Source organism: Mytilus galloprovincialis, chromosome 13 (assembly GCF_965363235.1).
Source record: "Mytilus galloprovincialis chromosome 13, xbMytGall1.hap1.1, whole genome shotgun sequence".
In the NCBI taxonomy this organism is placed as follows: Eukaryota; Metazoa; Mollusca; class Bivalvia; order Mytilida; family Mytilidae; genus Mytilus; species Mytilus galloprovincialis.
This window is the reverse complement of record NC_134850.1, coordinates 5,037,478-5,056,560: the sequence shown is the minus strand read 5'-3', so window position 1 is coordinate 5,056,560 and position 19,083 is coordinate 5,037,478. Positions and strand designations below refer to the sequence as shown.

General features: G+C 33.8%; 1 protein-coding gene across 1 annotated transcript in view; it reads left to right on the top strand.

Annotated features, from left to right (window-relative positions):
* Positions 1-18,343, top strand: part of LOC143057369 (uncharacterized) — a 30,085-nt gene extending 11,742 nt beyond the window's left edge. Inside the window, exons 4-10 of the mRNA XM_076230674.1 lie at positions 35-606; positions 3,185-3,283; positions 6,077-6,367; positions 8,525-8,719; positions 13,864-13,902; positions 17,226-17,492; positions 18,312-18,343. Of these exons, the coding sequence (XP_076086789.1) occupies positions 3,244-3,283; positions 6,077-6,367; positions 8,525-8,719; positions 13,864-13,902; positions 17,226-17,492; positions 18,312-18,343 (864 nt within the window). The 5' untranslated portion in view covers positions 35-606; positions 3,185-3,243. The remainder of the gene's footprint in view (positions 1-34; positions 607-3,184; positions 3,284-6,076; positions 6,368-8,524; positions 8,720-13,863; positions 13,903-17,225; positions 17,493-18,311) is intronic.
* Positions 18,344-19,083: the final 740 nt, after the last annotated feature.

The following is a 19,083-nucleotide window of genomic DNA, read 5'->3' as shown; positions in this document are numbered from 1 at the left end:
ATAACATGTAAAACTGCGTTTACTGTATTTGTAGTAATCCAGACAGTTGATGAGGATAGTGAAAACATAGAACGTTATTCAAGAGTTTCACGAGTTATCATTGACACTTTCCTAAATATCTTCCGAGATATAATCCGCTCAAATATTTCTGCTAACAAATTGTACCAAATGTGTTTGCCGCATCTAAAAAGTTTCTTCTCTGATCAGCAAACTGTATTAAAAGATGCGAACTCGTCCAATTCATATGATTCAATGGACATTACATTGATCTATAAGTTGTTAAGACAGTTATCGCTGATAAGTCCTCCTACAAATGGATGGGGAAATAAACCAGAAAAAGCAGATATGAAACTGGCAGATGATGTAGAACGCATTCGTCGTTACAGAAACCATTTGGCTCACCGAAGTAACACAAACATCGGAACAAATGAATTTGATGATTACTTCGACAAGTTCCGTGATATTGGTTATAGAATGGATCGGAACTTTTTCAACAAGACAAATTATGAACGACTTATAAAACTGCATAAAACATGTAGTATGGATAAGCAAATGCAGACCAAATACATGAACGCCTTAAAACAGCTGGAAAATATAAAATGTAAGGTATATACCATCAGCGTTTTTACAACATATTTATGTTATTACAGTAGCCAACATTTATAGATTATTATTGGTTAACTCAACGAGATTGATTTTCTCGCTTAAGCCGGTACGGTGAGCAAAGCAATCGAGTTGACATGACCAATGATAATCTGTTTATCGCTATTTTACTTATGAAGATGTTGTGAATTTCCTTGACAACGGCACGTGTTCCCTTAGATAATAATATTCATATCACTCGACTCCGCTGAGAAAGGCAATTATCAGTTAGCAAGATCAAATAAAATAGCGATAATTGTATAAATTTCCTGAAAGTATATGCAGAATCATGAGATTCGGTATATTTGCCGATGGAGCTGTTTTTTGTGATTTTTAATGAGTCGTGTCATTTTGAGATTCTTTGTTATTTTGCATTTTGTTTATAGATTACTCTTATTCTGCTCATATATTTCTGAGCTGACGTATATCAATTACTTTTACCAAAAGAGAGGCGAAGAATGAATATTTGGAAGTCGAAAAACAAACTATACCATGGCAAAAAACATAAAAAAACACGACGAAATGACAACAATACACCAAAACAAATTAGAAACCTAGAAAAGGAGCAAAACAAATACAAACGAAGTAGTTACAGTTTCCTGTTTCACATGGAGAGGCCGTCATGCGGCTCATTTTACAAATATAGTCATAAGTCTAAGTCAGTTGGTTACATTCGAGTAAAACGGGACGGGCTACCAACTCGTTATGGCGTCCAGAAAATTTGCCTTCATCATTTTATAGTTTATAATAATTTTCAGTTGTATAAATATGGCATGATAACGAGATAGAAGGTTTTAGCTGTATTTATATTTTTAATCAAATACAGAAGATGCATGGTCACTATTAACGTTAGTGTAAAAATAGAATTTTGCATGGCAAAAATTTAATGTAAATTTGACCCGATATATTTATTCATGCCGAAGACCTTCATGATCCATAGTGTTTTGATGTATAGCGTACTTGAAATATTTTTACAGGAACACACTTTGTCGTTTTTTTACGGGTGATGAACGTTTTCAGAGTTGCACCTCCTTGTTAATTGTTATATTTCTTCTGGCGGATTTAGTTTACAAAACATGTATGTTTCTGTTCTGCTAGTTTTCGTCCATTCCATATGTGTTATATAATTGTAGATTATTCACGTTTTTCTTAAACGAGATGCATTTTCTCATTCTCATCTCATCGAAGGGCGAGATGAGATAAGAATGAGAAAATGCTACGAGTTTAAAAAAAAAATCGAATATAAATTGATACAAATTCCGTCAAAAAATATATCTTACACGATGATAATGCATTTCCTTAGTAAGTACTATTTTTTGGCGCAGGCTTATTTGATATAAATATGTAATCACACAGCTTGTTCATTCCTTTGGATCATCTGATCATCCGCTGTGTTTAATTATGGCGAACACCATTTTCACCGTTTTAAAGTCAATGTTAGGTTGTAAATTGGTTGTTTGATTAATATTTTGAGTTCTTGTTTTTCAGTAGTTTGCTTTTTACTAAATGTTAAGTAATTGAAATTTGGAACGTCAAGTGAAAATTTTCCAAATTGTGCATACAAATTTTCCTGATATTCAAAGTTTTCTATGACTCGAACTCCGAGTCCTATAATTCTGATGTGTCGATGACTGAGCATAGCACACGAAGAAATATACATGTATTCAGAAGAAATGTAGACAGACCGACGATCATTTGTAGTAGATTTATGTAGAATGGACCTTTTTTATTTGTTAGAAACATGATTTGATAACTTTTATTAACTATAAATTAATTAATTATTAAATTCACGGTACAATATTTACTGAACGTCTTACGAGAAATCATCTGTTATACTGCAAGTATAGCAGTGTTTATTTCCTAAATAGTAACATAGCTATATGTCGTAGTATGTCAATTTCATCATGGGACACTTTCTCCAGAATCAGGGGTTCATTAAGGGATTGGGATAAGTTTGACATTTGTGTTACGATTTGAAAAGCTATCAATGTATTGATTTAAGTTGCAGTATAAAAACAATTTTAGTTCAATGTCATAAAATTATATACTTTTTTGTACTCGGCGCAAAACTGGGGAAGGGCTCGGTAGAACCTCGCCCTTTCCTAATTTCCCAGCCTCATACAAAAAAGTTCATATTTTCCTGACATTGACCTAATACTGTACATTTCTGTTGACCGATAAGGTTTTTTATAGTTTCGGCTAAACTTTTCTGATTGGCCGACACTCTAACGCGTGGATGTGAATTAATTCGCTGTTGCTAAGGACCTTAGAAACAAGCGATAACTTTCATTCACTCTACTCGATTGATATGAAAATTATCACAAGAAAAAGATCAAAGGAAAAATACAGATAATAGCGTTAATAGAATATATACGTCTCCGCAATTTAAGTTATATACGTATACGTATTATACAGAGTGGACAAAAATTATAAAGTAACATCATTTGGGATATTTAAATTACTGGTTGTCGTCTAGTTTCATTCTTAAAATGCGCATCATATAAATCTATGTATTAATTGTATAAGTACTTTTAATTTACAGTGCAATTTGAAAACAAACCTATAAAGTTTTTCTGGGGAGAAAGTTGTAATCAAAGTTTAATGAATCTGAGATCTATATTGAAGGAAGAATCATCAGAAGGTAATTAGTATGAATATATGATATTTTTGTGTTACTACCTCAGAAAACAAAATGAAATTAAAAAATATATTTACTATAAAATAGCTTTTGAATAAATCACGAATCCAAAGGCTGATTAATTGGTTGACGTTTTCTGAACGTCCAGTGGCAAATGAAAGACACTGGATAGATAAAGACACTTTACTATGCAACAGGTCACATACAAATGTCTCAAAGATTCGTTCCCATCCTTTCTCACACCACATTAATCTTGGGCTTAGCTTACCCATTCTTACCGGTCCTTGCTAGGTACCTGTACATCACGAACAGGCTAACAGATACGACACCCTGGCAAGGTTAATAAAGACGGAAAAACATACAGAATCTTTCATGAAGTTCAGTGAAAAGTCACATCATATTCAATATAATTTGGAGATTAGTTGATGTAAAAAGTACCAATGGTATACGGATTTCACCTTTGACCTCAGAAATGAAAAAAAAACCCATGTTAAATGCTTTCATAAAGACACTGGGGTAAAGCTGATTACCGTAACTGCATTCACGGTCATCCCAAGATGTCGGATGAAAAATTAGGTCAGTATCTGTATTGTCTGTTACAGTGTTTCTATATCATTTTCTTTACAAAGTATACATTGATATGATGTAAATTTATAAAAGATTCACACGGAAATCACAAATTACTTCCGAGAAATGTGCATGAAACAGGAAATTCGATTTAAAAAAATTGCTAAGATGACCGTAAATCACAATCGAGATGACCGTAACAGAATCAGCAATTCATAACAAGGGTGACTGTAATTGGTTAAAAGATGACCGTAATTTCTAAAGGATGACCGTAATTTCTAAATGATGACCGTAACTTTTAAAGGATAATCGTCAATACTAAGAAATATCCGTATTTGTAAAACTACTTTTTTGTATCAAATGATTGATGGTGTTGATATAAAACGCATTTATATGAGAGTATTATCATATTGGTAGGAGAAAATAAGACGTGCTTTAAATACAAAGTTCACCATATATATCTTTTTTGACGATAGAGGGTATAATTTTTAAAATGAACATACAACAAGACATGTACATGAAAAGGTGAGGAAAACATGCAACAAAAGCGCGATTAAATGTACAAGTATAATAAAAAAAAAAAGTGTGCTGCACAGCCTCCAACTAAAAGACAAAAGATTTTTTTTTATTTCTGGAATTCCTTGAAATGACATATAATAAATGCACTTTTTTTAAAATGCCAATGGATGTACATCCATTGTTATTATATCGTCTTTGATTTGTCTTCTATTTTGTCTTGCAAGTAAAATCACAAAACCTGTTTTTAAAATACTACGACCAAACTAGTGAATTAAGGCGAGCTCCAGCAAAATATATCCTTAAAATAGTCTTGCGCGTATATGCGTATCACAAGGGGAGGGGCGGATTACGCCATTTTCAAAAAAAGGGGGGTCCCAACCCAGGGTAAAGGGGGTTCAAACTATGTGTCCCCATTCAAATGCACTGATTGGTAATAAAAAGGGGGTTCAAACCACCGGACCTCCCCCCCTTTGGATCCACCACTGAGGGAAACCTTGTCAATTTGTATATACAGCAATGTTATTCATATATAAAGACAAACTAAGATTTTAATCTGCTTCCTCTGTAACCATACACACAGGCTCGATTACCGGATATTCATATGTTTGATTAGTGTTTTTTATGCTCCATTCATGGGCATTATGTTTTCTGGTCTGTGCGTCCGTTCGTTTGTTCGTCCGTTCGTCTGCACGTTCGTCCGTCTGTCTCACCTCAGGTTAAAATTTTTGGTCGAGGAGGTTTTTGATGACGTTGAAGTCCAATCAACTAGAAACTTATTACACATTTTTATATGATATGATCTTTCTAATCATATTGCCAAATTACAGATTTTTCCCCATTTTAACGGTCCACTGAACATAGAAAATTATAGTGTAGATGAGGCATGTACTAGAGACACCTCAGAGGGACGCATTCTTGTTTCTTCAACTTTTGGTCGTATGTCTGTCAATTTGTATTAACATTTTAAAGTCGTTATCAATAAATATTTTATTGTTTACGAGAAATTTGCTATAATTGTCATGAACTCAAAATACGGCAAATAGTTAAAAATAAATTGATGAAACATGTTTATATCCGCTAATTAAGCCCCTATTGAGACAAACACAACAAAAAGCTATGAATACAAATACGGATATTCTTAGAACTGAGGGTCATTCTTTACAAATTACGGTCATCTTTTACAAGTTACGGTCATCTGTTTACCAATCACGGTCATCCTTGTTTTACGTTAGGGTCATCTTGAAAATATTTTGATAATGATTTACGGACATCTTAGCGATTTTTACAAATTGAATTCTGCGTTTCCTGAACATTTTTCGGTAGTAATTTATGATTTCTGTGTGAATCTTTAATACATTTATATCGTATCAATGTATACTTTGTAACGAAAATGATATACATGATATAGAAACACTGTAACAGACAATACAGATACTGACCTAATTTTTCATCTGACATCTTGGGAAGACCGTGAATGCAGTTACGGTCATCAGTTTTACCCCAGTGAAAGAGGGGATTTGAAGATTTAAATAACTGCCAAGCAAGTACATATTTTCATTTCTGCAAAAGATCATTTTTTTCAATAGCTATAAATAGCATCATGTAAATAGCTTTATAACATTAGACTTGTAAAACTTCACATAACAAAAAAAAAACTCCGAGGAAAATTCTTAACGGAAAGTAATATATGATACACTTTATAATATTTAGAAGAAAAACGTAAAGTCCGTGTACAGATCATTTTCCAGAATGAGGAGGAAGTCGAGAAAACCATTGATATTCTGAACTCCCTCAGAGACGAAATAAACAAAGACTTGAGTGGAATTGAATTCATTGTTGCCACCAAAGGGAGTATAGTTTTACATGTAGAGATATTGACAATATTGCTGGAAACAGATCAACTATTACAATCTACCCTTACATTATTTCTGAGAAGGATTTTAGAACGTATTACGACCTTTAATACTGAAAGTATTGATTTGGTATTGATACCTGTACAAGGTGTGTAACTAATGTTCCATGAAAAATATCTTAACCTCGATTTTAAATACTTATATGCTTGTTTTAAGTAAAATGACAAATATTATACAGATTTACAGGACGATTAGAAATTGACAATAGCACACAGTACGTAGGTTCTGCAAACTAAATTGACCCGAATAAAAGTCGGAACTAAAAGAAACTAGAGGCTCTCAAGAGCATGTGTCGCTCACCTGTTAATGTGTTTACTAATGTCGGCCATCTTCGTTGGTAGGCGGGGTCATTAGACACTTTTTTTTAAAAATAGATACCCTAGTATTATGATTGTAGCCTAGTTTGGTTAAATTTGGCCAAGTGGTTTTAGAAAAGATTTTTATACAAGTTACAAAAATGACGAAAAGTTGTTCAATATTGACTATAAAGGGCAATAACTCCTTAAGGGGTCCTCTAACAATTTTGATCAATGCGGACTTATTTGTAGATCTTACTTTACTGAACATTATTGCTGTTAACAGTTTATCTCTATCTATAATAGTATTCAAGATAATAACCAAAAACTGCAAAATTTCTTTAAAATCACCATTTTTAGGGCAGCAACCCAACAACAGGTTGTCCGATTCAACCCAAAATTTGTGAGGGGATATATCTTATTCTGATGGACATTTAAATCTTGAAAGATTTGCCCTAAATGTCTTAGTTTCAAAGATATAAAGCAAAAACTGCATTTTACCACTATGTTCTAATTTTAGCCATGTCGGCCATTTTGTTTGGTAGGCTGGGTCATAGGACACATTTTTTAAAGTATAAACCACAATGATAATTGTGGCCAAGTTTGGTTAAATTTGGCAAAGTAGTTTTGGAGAAGAAGATTTTTAGAAAAGTTACAAAAAATGACGAAAATTTTTAAAAATTGACTATAAAGGGCAATAACTCCTTAAGGGGTCAACTGACAATTTTGGTCATGTTGACTTATTTGTAGGTCTTACTTTGCTGAACATTATTGCTGTTTACAGTTTATCTCTATCTATAATAGTATTCAAGATAATAACCAAAAACTGCAAAATGTCCTTAAAATAACCATTTCAGAGGCAGCAACCCAACAACAGGTTGTCCTATTCGTCTGAAAATTTCAGGGCAGATAGATCTTCACCTGATCAACCATTTTACCCCATGTCAGATTTGCTCTAAATGCTTTGGTTTTTGAGTTATAAGCCAAAAACTGCATTTTACCCCTATGTTCTATTTTTAGCCATGGCGGCCATCTTGGTTGGTTTGACGGGTCACGCCACATTTTTTTTAAACTAGATACCCCAAGAATGATTGTGGCCAAGTTTGGTAGAATTTGGCCTAGTAGTTTCAGAGGAGAAGATTTTTGTAAAAGTTTACGGACGACGGACGACGGACGACGGACGACGGACGCCAAGTGATGAGAAATGCTCACTTGACCTTTCAGGTCAGGTGAGCTAAAAAAGGTTGATATGTATTTCTATTTTACTTCAGGTCAATGATAAAAATCATATTCTTTAAATAAAAAAGAAAAATATGTTATAAATACACATGCTACATGGATCTTGAAATACCCAAATGTTGCTAAGGACCAACTGCTTCATAGCTGAATTAGATATTGACAATTCACTTGACAACTAAAACACCCCAAACAAAAACATTACACATACTAAAGAAGAAATCATTAAGAAATTATCTTAGGACTGTCTGTACCCTTTTAGGAATTAATAAACTGTACTTTGTTATGACCACTTTAATTGCTCATTAGGGGGAACAAATGAAGCTAGCATTATCCTTTAACTTCACGTTCTGCTATGAGAATATGATGACGTCCTCTTACAAAATATTTTAAAAGTGTGTGACTTTGATGCACGAATCTGTTGTCTTGTGGATAATGTTTGCTTTTTAAGTTTTTATCTTTTCATATGCTCATTATAGATTTAAATGGGCATTCAGATTTTACAGCCGACAGGTTTCGTCTATAGTATATATGATTTGATGTCAGGTTAAAACTAGAGACTTGAAGGAAACACGACAAAATAAAATTATAAAAACAACAAGTGTTATCTTTTAATCATTCCATATTTGAATAGTAATCAGTATATTAAAGAGTTCAACAATATAAACGTTACTACCAGAGGTAATATGTTTTTTCTTACCTCTTCCTTTCAGAGTTCACACAATGGAAAGCACCAACAACCATGGGAGCACCAGTTTACTTAGAATTTGATTTCGAGGCCGAGTTATTTAAAACCAACGACAAAATGGAGGAGCAATTTAGACATATATCGGACGCCATCATCATACATTCAAACGGAGGAGGAAAAAACAATAACATTACTGCAACAGTCCTACCTATTTGTCTTGGTAAATAATTTAAGGCATTTCATAATTTGTAAAAATGTAAAAGAAATACATCTAAAACAGATAAATAACAGTGTTTACTGTTTTTAAATTTGTGTTGTCGTAATAATCCTGTATTTTTTCGGCGAGGCAATGCAGCTGTCCTTTAATCAAGCAGCTAACTTCGACCTATTAAGACTGAAGGGGGACATTGTACTGCATAACAAATATATAAAAAAGAATGATGATACCTTTTAATCATTTGGGTCAGGTGAGGTTTTCCCATCACTTTGCGTCCGTCGTCTGTCGTCCGTCGTCGTTAACTTTTACAAAAATCTTCTCCTCTGAAACTACTGGGCCAAATTAAACCAAACTTGGCCACAATCATCATTGGGGTATCTAGTTTATAAAATGTGTCCGGCGACCTGTCCAACCAACCAAGATGACCGCCATGGCTAAAAATAGAACATAGGGGTAAAATGCAGTTTCTGGCTTATAACTCAAAAACCAAAGCATTAAGAGCAAATCTGACATGGGGGTAAAATTATTTATCAGGTCAAGGTCTATCTGCCCTGAAATTTTCAGATGAATCGGACAACCCGTTGTTGGGTTGCTGCCCCTGAATTGGTAATTTTAAGGACATTCTGCTGTTTTTGGTTATTATCTTGAATATTATTATAGATAGAGATAAACTGTAAACAGCAATAATGTTAAGCAAAGTAAGATTTACAAATAAGTCAACATGACCGAAATGGTCAGTTGACCCCTTTAGGAGTTATTGCCCTTTATAGTCAATTTTTAACCATTTTTCGCAAATCTTAGTAATCCTTTACAAAAATATTCTCCTCTGAAACTACTGGGCCAAATTAATCCAAACTTAGCCACAGTCATCTTTCGGGTATCTAGCTTAAAAAATGTGTGGTGTGACCCCTGCCATCCAACCAAAATGGCCGCCACGGCTAAAAATAGAACATAGGGGTAAAATGCAGTTTTTGGCTTATAACTCAAAAACAAAAGCATAAAGAGCAAGTCTGACAGGGGGTAAAATTGTTAATCAGGTCAAGATCTATCAGCCCTGAAATTTTCAGATGAATCGGACAACCTGTTGTTGGGTTGCTGCACCTGCATTGGTAATTTAAAGGAAATTTTGCTGTTTTTTGTTATTATCTTGAATATTATTATAGATAGAGATAAACTGTCAACAGCAATAATGTTCAGCAAAGTAAGATTTACAAATAAGTCAACATGACCGAAATGGTCAATTAACCCCCTAAGGAGTTATTGTCCTTTATAGTCAATTTTTAACATTTTCCACTGAAACTACTTGGCCAAGTTCATTATAAATAGAGATAACTGTAAGCAGCAAGAATGTTCAGTAAAGTAAGATGTACAAACACAGCACCAAAACACAATTTTGTCATGAATCCATCTGCTTCCTTTGTTTAATATTCACATAGACCAAGGTGAGCGACAAAGGCTCTTTAGAGCCTGTAGTTGATCGAATAAAATAAAGTACTACCAAAAGCTAAATGTCAAAATTTACATCTGTAGGCATACTTATACACAATCAAGATGAACTAAATTAGCTGGCGTTATACACTTATGTGTGCTGTCAACTTATTATCGATGGCGTTGCATTAAAGGGAATTAAGTTGACACTTCGGAACGATAAAATTATACCCTTGAATTTTTCATCTTTATTCCAATTTAAAAATTCCACGGTCAATGTAAAAAAAGAATAACTGATCAAAGGTTTCAAATATCGGAAATCGTTCGTTACCGAACAACACTTATACATTCGTTTTTTATTCATGATGCGTTGTGTTGAAACTCATTGAACATTTCTTTATTCTATAATTATTCTATATTTTCCGAATATATATATATATTTTAGTGTAATTTTAAAATAGTTTTTTGTTTTTGTGGGGCTATTTTTACACGTGTATAGAAATGTACGTAGGTGGAGATGTTAAACAAAAACCGGAACCGAGAAAAAACAATAAAATCATGTACATCATATAGCACTTTCATGCATACATTTGTTTGAAATTAAACTACCTACTTTTAATTTCCGTGTTTTATCTGAGTGTTTTATTTTTAAATGTGTATTTATTTTCAAAGTAATTTATGAATTGTACTTGTATTGTTTCGGTTTCTTTTGAGTATACAAGAACAGACACCACATTGTCGAAAGCCTGGCGTGAACAGGCTTAAAATGTGGTACATCGATACTGACAACGACTGTAAACAGCTTTTATATAAGTATTCGATAGTCTTAGACACCCTTGGTGTTAATGCACGGTTACATTCATTAAAGTCAGCTTTATCAATTCATATTATGTCAAAACTTGGCGAAATAATTATATTCATCCCCATGACTCTGAATGCGTGAAATCAATTCAATCGAGGGCCGTTGACACTTAAGATCAAGTTAATAGTAAGGTACAAATAACAAAATACCAGGTGTCCATATCAACGCTGTCATGAATGGCGTTCTGTTTGGTTTTGCTACTACGTAGACAGTCTATCCGAATCATTTTGCAGAGATTTCCCCTCAAACTGATGCTGGAGCCATGAGATTTATATTTTTTTCGATGTGTTGAAGACCTCTTTGTTACTTTTAAAATGAAGAACAGCAAATAAGAGCGCTGTTCTTTACCTTTGTGTTGTTGGCTGTACATGTACATATTTTTTCGCATAGATGGATACCCCCTTATCCTGTTTTTCTAATTTTGTAATGGAACATTTTCAAGGAATAAAAGAGTCCATCAAACTCTGATATTAATTCGACGATTAATTAGATGACGTTTAGATCATTGATTGATGGTTGGTTGCTAACTGTACAGTTGCCAATATTTCATGCATGTTGAAGATTAGAGCAAATGAACAATTATTACAAGAAGTAGGTCCTATAATTGATGACATCTCGAATGCAGGCGGAAGAACTTTGAAGGCACTGGTTATATTTTTAAATTAAGTATATTGAACAGATGCAAAACATTTCCCCTCGAAACCGACCCCCTACGGACCCCTGTAAGAGTTATACCGAGGGTTCATAACGTGCAAAGAACGCCACACGAGGCATCGGATTTAATGCACCAATTGTGACAGGACGTGGATGCGTACTTGTACATCCTGAATAACCAACAGATGTCCTACTTTGTCAACGGGTTTGCTGTCGTTCAGAAGAAAAACCTGACCATATTTCTATTCTTGACTAATCATTAGGGTTGATGACGTCTAGACAAAAAAATACACACGAAAGATAATTAACAAAATCGAGCCCATGTATTGCTAAATGATTACTTTAGACTTTGTGTAATTTTAGTGTTATAAATCAAATATGAAAATTATAGTCGAATCAGTGAACATGAATTTGACAGCTTAAACCCCTTCAAAGAATGCATCTATATAAATGTCTCAAATATCGTAAAGACGAACAGCTCACCAGGTTCTATATTGTTCTTTTAACGACAGCAGCTTGCTTGTTCCCCAAAAAATATTCATCAAATAATGCATAATAGATTATTATAGTATAGTATAATTCTAACAACAAGTTCTACACTGTTAACCTAGTCCAATAACTTGGTCTTACTTTTGATTTTTGTAACCATGTATACCACTACTAGTATTCCCGATGTGAAATTATATTTCTTTTGGAAAACAATGGAACGGCAAAACGATTTGATATTGCTTCGTATGTGTCGTTTACATTTTATAACGTCAAACACGCGAAGCAATGCATGTGATTTTTAAATTTGATTGATACTTTTTGTGCTTTTTTGTTACTTGTCTGTTTTGAGATTGTGACACAGTGATGACTGCTGTACCCATATTTTGACTATTTTACCAATTATGTTTGTTTTGTTCACGCATCGTAATAATATAATTTGATGCGATTGTCATACAAGTGAAATGTTTAGCGCTATAAAACCAGGTTAAATCCACCAGTTTCTACATTAGAAAATGTTAACAACTTTTGTATGCGATTCTCTTCAATTATGAATTTAACATTTTTATTGACTTCTTTCTAATTTCCAAATTGTATTTTTTTTTTACATTGTATCTATGGGTCACCAATTAACATTACATTTTTGGTAAGAGATCAATGACATGTTATGAAAGAGCACTAATTAAGAACAGATTTACTAGAAGACTATTGTGTACGGCCGTGTAATAGTCCAACTACTGTTTTCGTAAAGCGAGGTCGTAAGAGTTAAAATTCAACCTCCCTATTTTGTTCCGATGTGGATGCGTTTTCATACATCATGCGAAACAACCTTGCGACAAAACCTAGCCCCTAAGAACGATATTTAAGCATTTTTTATATCCTGGATAAGCGAGCGCCCTCGCTAAACGTACTCCCTACAAGATCACTGCAATAGCGGTAGACTTCATGGTAAGTCTCTATTACCACAATATTGAAGTGTCTTAATTTAAAAAAAAATCAAATCAGAAAGAATATATCAATCCAATAAAAATTTGACACCACAAACCACAAAAGATTTTAAGATCAGTTCATAAGACATAGATTGATTGATTGATTGCTAATATGGAGTTTACGTCTTGAGTGCGGCCGTTCGGGATGACGGTAGGAGAAAAGAGGGACGAAAAAAACCAGAGGAATAAAAGGACAAAGCCATGGCTAAAAACTAAAAAGACAAGCAGAAAAATAATAGTAAAAAACTAAAGACTAAGCAACACGAACCCCATTAAAAACTAGGGGTGATCTTAGGTGCGGATTAGCAGAGCTAGACTTCCACGTAAAAAAGAGGGTATATTGGATAGGGAAAGTTGTCATGTAACATACCACCTACGGACCAGAAACAATTTGTTACATTGGTTATTCAAGTGCAGAGTGTGTGGCATTCTCTCTTCACGAGGCTTTGAATTTAACGTCCCCATTCTAAACAAACGTGACTGCGTACTTGTACATCCCATACAGTCAAAAGGGCGTCACTTTATTAAGGGCTATCCTGCCGGTTTGATGATCACCTATGGTGACAAAATATCTATTTCCCAGTCACCCAAGGAGTATTTACCAACTGTGGCAAATGTTTCAGTCATTTGAAAGACGAGAACAAAAAAAGAATACCTTTGTAACGCAAGTCATATAACCAATTAGTTGTTCAAATGATATCTAAACGATTTTTTTTAATCTATTACAGAAAAAGAAGAAGCATACTCCCAATCTCTGATATCCGAGGGTAAGTTGTACAGGCGGTAAAAAAGACATGTTTATTTTCTTTGGTTACATCTTCTGACATCAGACTCGGACTTCTCTTGAACTGAATTTTAATGTGCGTATTGTTATGCGTTTACTTTTCTACATTGGTTAGAGGTATAGGGGGAGGGTTGAGATCTCACAAACATGTTTAACTCCGCCGCATTTTTGCGCCTGTCCCAAGTCAGGAGCCTCTGGCCTTTGTTAGTCTTGTATTATTTTAATTTTAGTTTCTTGTGTACAATTTGGAAATTAGTATGGCGTTCATTATCACTGGACTAGTATATATTTGTTTAGGGGCCAGCTGAAGGACGCATCCGGGTGCGGGAATTTCTCGCTACATTGAAGACCTGTTGGTGACCTTCTGCTCTTGTTTTTTATTTGGTCGGGTTGTTGTCTCTTTGACACATTCCCCATTTCCATTCTCAATTTTACATGTACATTTTGTAACATGCTAACTGCTGTCCCCTCAAAGTTAACCACTCAATTACATGATTTATTTTTTTTATTAGTTATTGGTTTTGAACTAGCTGCAGTTAACTCTAAGTATTCTCAGATATGTATATTGTGTTTAGTGTTTGTGTTAGAGTCGTTATGTGATTTATATCGGTATGAGAAGTAATGCCCATTTTAAACTGATGTTGGTAATTTGTTCTTTAATATAATACAGTTACACATCTGTCCCAGGTTTAAAAGAGGGTTTGACGCCAGCAAACATGTTTAATACCGCCACATTTGTTGTGTGCCTGTTGCGGGGATCGTTTGTTGCTGTTCATCATATTTGTTTTACATTTTTACTATTTCAGACATAAATCTGGCCGTTTGTTTTTTGGTTTTACATTTGTTATCTTAAGATCTTTAAAAGCTGACTATACATTATACATCTTAACAACGTGTTATATTGTTTTTTTCAATTGTCTTTGTTCTATTATTAATATTACTTTTACCGTTGTATTGTTTTCTGTGATACCCATTTAACGTGGCTCGGTACTTATACATCCCGTCAATGTGTTTGTATTATCTTTCATTTTTGCTGGTGTGTTTTGTATATGAGACTTTTTGTGTTTCGTTGTTCTTATAACGTGACTCTGTAATTTAAAAGATCCTGTCAGTATGTTAGTGTTCTATAATATGTCATGTTATATTTCTATTAGAAATTAGAAAATACGTGGAACCACAAACGTCAAAATTATTAAATCACGTAGTGAAATGAGCCATTTGTGGATTCTTATATAAATTATATATAACTTTTGGACTATTTTAAATCTTGGTCTATTTCTGAAATTAATTCTTACATCCTTTTGATTTTTAACCCTGTATGCTAATATTGACCATATGAAATTGAAAAAATGTTTGTATAAAAATTGCACAACAAAAATATGTGATGTATAAATTTTCTGACGTCAGACACGCGAAATTGTTTCTTTTTTTCATTGTTGAAGGTCTTATTGTAACATATTGTTGTTAACTTCTATGACATGAGGTCTTAAGTGGAGATTCATCTCTATGACAAGCATACCACATCTATATATTATTACCTTTACACGATAAACCGTATTCATGCATTCCAGTCCTTTGTCAAATGGCAACATCAAAAGCTCTAACACATCAAACGAATGGAAAACCAGTCATATTCCTTATTTGACAAAGACATTTCCTTATGTAGAAAATGATGGATTATAAACCTGGATTTATAGGTAGATAAACCTCTCACTTGTATGACAGTCACATATAATTCCATTATATTGACAACAACGTGTGTCCAAAACAAACTTGTCATCCAATTATAATCTGATTTTAGTGCGTTCTTATACATTCAGCAAATCCACCGGGGACCACTTGCAACAAAGCCCCGTCAGACCTAGATATTAATATCTGTACCAATGTCTTTAGCCTGGATTCAAGATGATCCTTTGTAAAGTTTGCTCTCTGTCAGATATAAGCGTAACCGAAAGACATGTTGTGGTTAGGTGCACATAAGTGTTTTTGAATTCCCCTAGTTTTCACAAAAAATACTTTTAGTCATGAAGAATAGCTAAGACAACAATACAAATCCTTTCTATATGGTAATCTCAAGGGTGATGCATTGTTGAATTGTTGTTAGCTTGAAACGTCCAGTGGCAAATGTCTCGTTCATTTTCAAGTTAAGAATACTATTAAAAGGTTAAGTAAGTCACTATTAAACAGAAGCCCCTCTAAATCATGGCACTTGATTATTGTTCTATACAGTACTCTACTCATATATTACAGCAATGATAAAATTAAATAAAGATCGCAAATCCACTCTTCTATCCAATATCAATATATCTCTGGTGTGTTAATTCATTGTGACCATTTTTCCCAGCGTCAATACATTTTTTGTCAACGTTGGCGTCTGTTTGGCTTTGCGTGATGTAACGGAAATTAAGCCAAGTCTGGTCAGAATGGTGACGTTAAATCCGATGCCTCGTGAACATGGTGTAGAAAGATTACCACGCTCTCAGTAAGTTAAATAGCCTTGTAACAACTCTTTGAGGGGGCTCGTAAGGGGTTGGCTGTTACAAGGCAATTTGCCTGTCCCTAACAAATAAAACCCTCATTTTCCAGTATCAGTCTCAATGTTTCCCCGACCTTTATACCAGTTTCATTGTCATTTTCGTCCTGAACATGCATGAAATATTTGTCACAGGACGTTATGCAATCAACAATTAATAAATCTTTGTAATATCTCTTGTGTGTTTCTACTTTTATTCATTGTGCGTAAGTTTTCACTTTGTCTAGTGGTTTTTATCAGTTGGTTATGTGAAAAGAAAAAGACAATAAACTCATATGTATCCTTGAAAACCAACAATATACTGCATGACGTTCATGGCAAAAAGAACAAGGAAGTTTAAACAACAGTTTTTTTCTATAACATGACATAGACAGAAAGCGCCAAACAATTTATGTCTCCAACTGAATAGGATTGTCCAGTACTTGTTTAGCACATTTGTCTTGTTTTCAGTCTCTCTCATTTTTCAATCCTTGAATTAGGGGAAGATTCGCTGTGGAAATAAATAACATTTCCTAAAACCGGATGAAAGGAATATTCTTAACACAAAATACAGGATAATGTGCAAAGGTGAAAAAAAAAACAGCCGCCAAACAAAGCAAAGCATGATTATTGTGAAGTTACCGATAAAAATGATGTCAATCTGCTAAAAATATTCCCCTATTTATCCCCAATTTAAATTCCATACTCTACTTAACAAAGAGATTAATGTTACAACATTCAATCCATTTTTTTCAGACATTTGTTCAATGTTATTTTGTTTTTATCCATTTCAGAAAACACAAGAAAGGCAGAAGAATCACTCACCCAAGCTCAAACGCCCGTCAAATACAACCTTCCGGTTTCTGTCAATTTGCGTAAGCAGTTGAATATAAAACAGTCAACGAATGAAAATCCGATGATTACTAGCTGTATCAAAACAGGCAATACATTAGTGTTTACTGACTCTAACAATAACCGACTTATTATTTGTAATTCAGACGGTACTGATATCCATCACATTCCTCTGCCCTATAGTCCACATTATATAACAGAGATAGATAGTAATACCGTAGCAGTATCATGTAGAGATAACGATACCATACTGATAATAAATATATCTACATGTTCTATCACCAGTACAATCAACATCAGCATAATCAGTCGTTACTGCTACGGAATATCATATAATGATAATAACCTGTACGTTTTTATTGATATGGGTATAATACATGTGATGGACCTGACAGGTAAAGTAATACGTACTATACCTTTACCTACAGACTTTATCTACGACATTACAGTAGACAGAGACAGGTTGGTCTGTATAGACGTTACATCATCAATATACTGCTGCTCGTTAGATGGAAAAGTAATGTGGAAATTTAAAATGGATAAATTTCAAGGTTTATGTCGTGTAACAACAGATAATGATAAGAATGTCTATGTGACTAATGAGAAGACACACACTGTAATAGTTATATCAGATGATGGAAAACATCATAAAGAACTTCTTTCTGAATCAGATGGATTGGATGATCCGTGGGGAATTTATTTTGACAAAAAAGAAAATGTTCTTCTTGTTTGTAATGAAACAGACGGAAATGCATTTCTTTTTGACGTGATAAAGAACAAAAATAAACATGAATAATTCTATCAGACAATGAGTTTATTTGAACTCGGATCTATTTGTGTATTTTTTCAATCAAAAAAAAATATATCAATTTTTGTTGTCTATACTATTAATCTAAATTCATTTTTTTTTCTTTACTATTAGTTTAACTTAATTGCTTGTCATGATCTGTACAGTTGTATCCCGTATTCAGATTGAAGACACTATTTATAACAATTTTGTTATGTACTTCTTGTGTGATCAACTTTAGATGGAAATTCAGAAAATGTCACAAAGACGTAATGTTATTTTATTAAATTCCACTTGTTGTTTGACTGAAACATCTAAATGTGGCAACATATATTTTATTATATTTTTCAAAACTACATCAAAATTGTTTAAGAGGTCAATTTATTTGTAGTCATATGTATGTCCTCAGTCATTCTTTGTCTGAAAATAAATAAAATCCTTATTATGGATGCATATGTGTAGATGGTAAATAAAATTGGAACACATTATTGTGTTGTTGGATTGCTGTCTCATTGACTGATACTCCCTTTTTTCTATCCGTATTCCAATCCATGTGTTCCTTACATCCCAGTAGACTAGAGGTATAGGGGAAGGGTTGAGATCTCATAAACATGTTTAACCTCTCCATTTTGTATATTCGTATTACAATCCATGTGCTTCTTACATCCCAGTAGACTAGAGGTATAGGAGGAGGGTTGAGATCTCATAAACATGTTTAACCCCGCACCTTTTTCTATTTGTATTCCAATCCATGTGTTCTTTCATCCCAGTAGACTAGAGGTATAGGGGAGGTTTGAGATCTCATAAACACATTTAACCCCGCCCCTTTTTTCTCTTCGTAATTTAATCTGTGCTTCTTTCATCTCAGTAGACTAGAGGTATAGGGGAGGGTTGAGATCTCATAAACATGTTTAACCCCACCCCTTTTTTCTACTCGTTTAGCAGAGGACGTTATTGTTCTTGGTCCACTTCCACTTGCTATTGCAGAACATCTTATTAGAAGTCGCAAATGG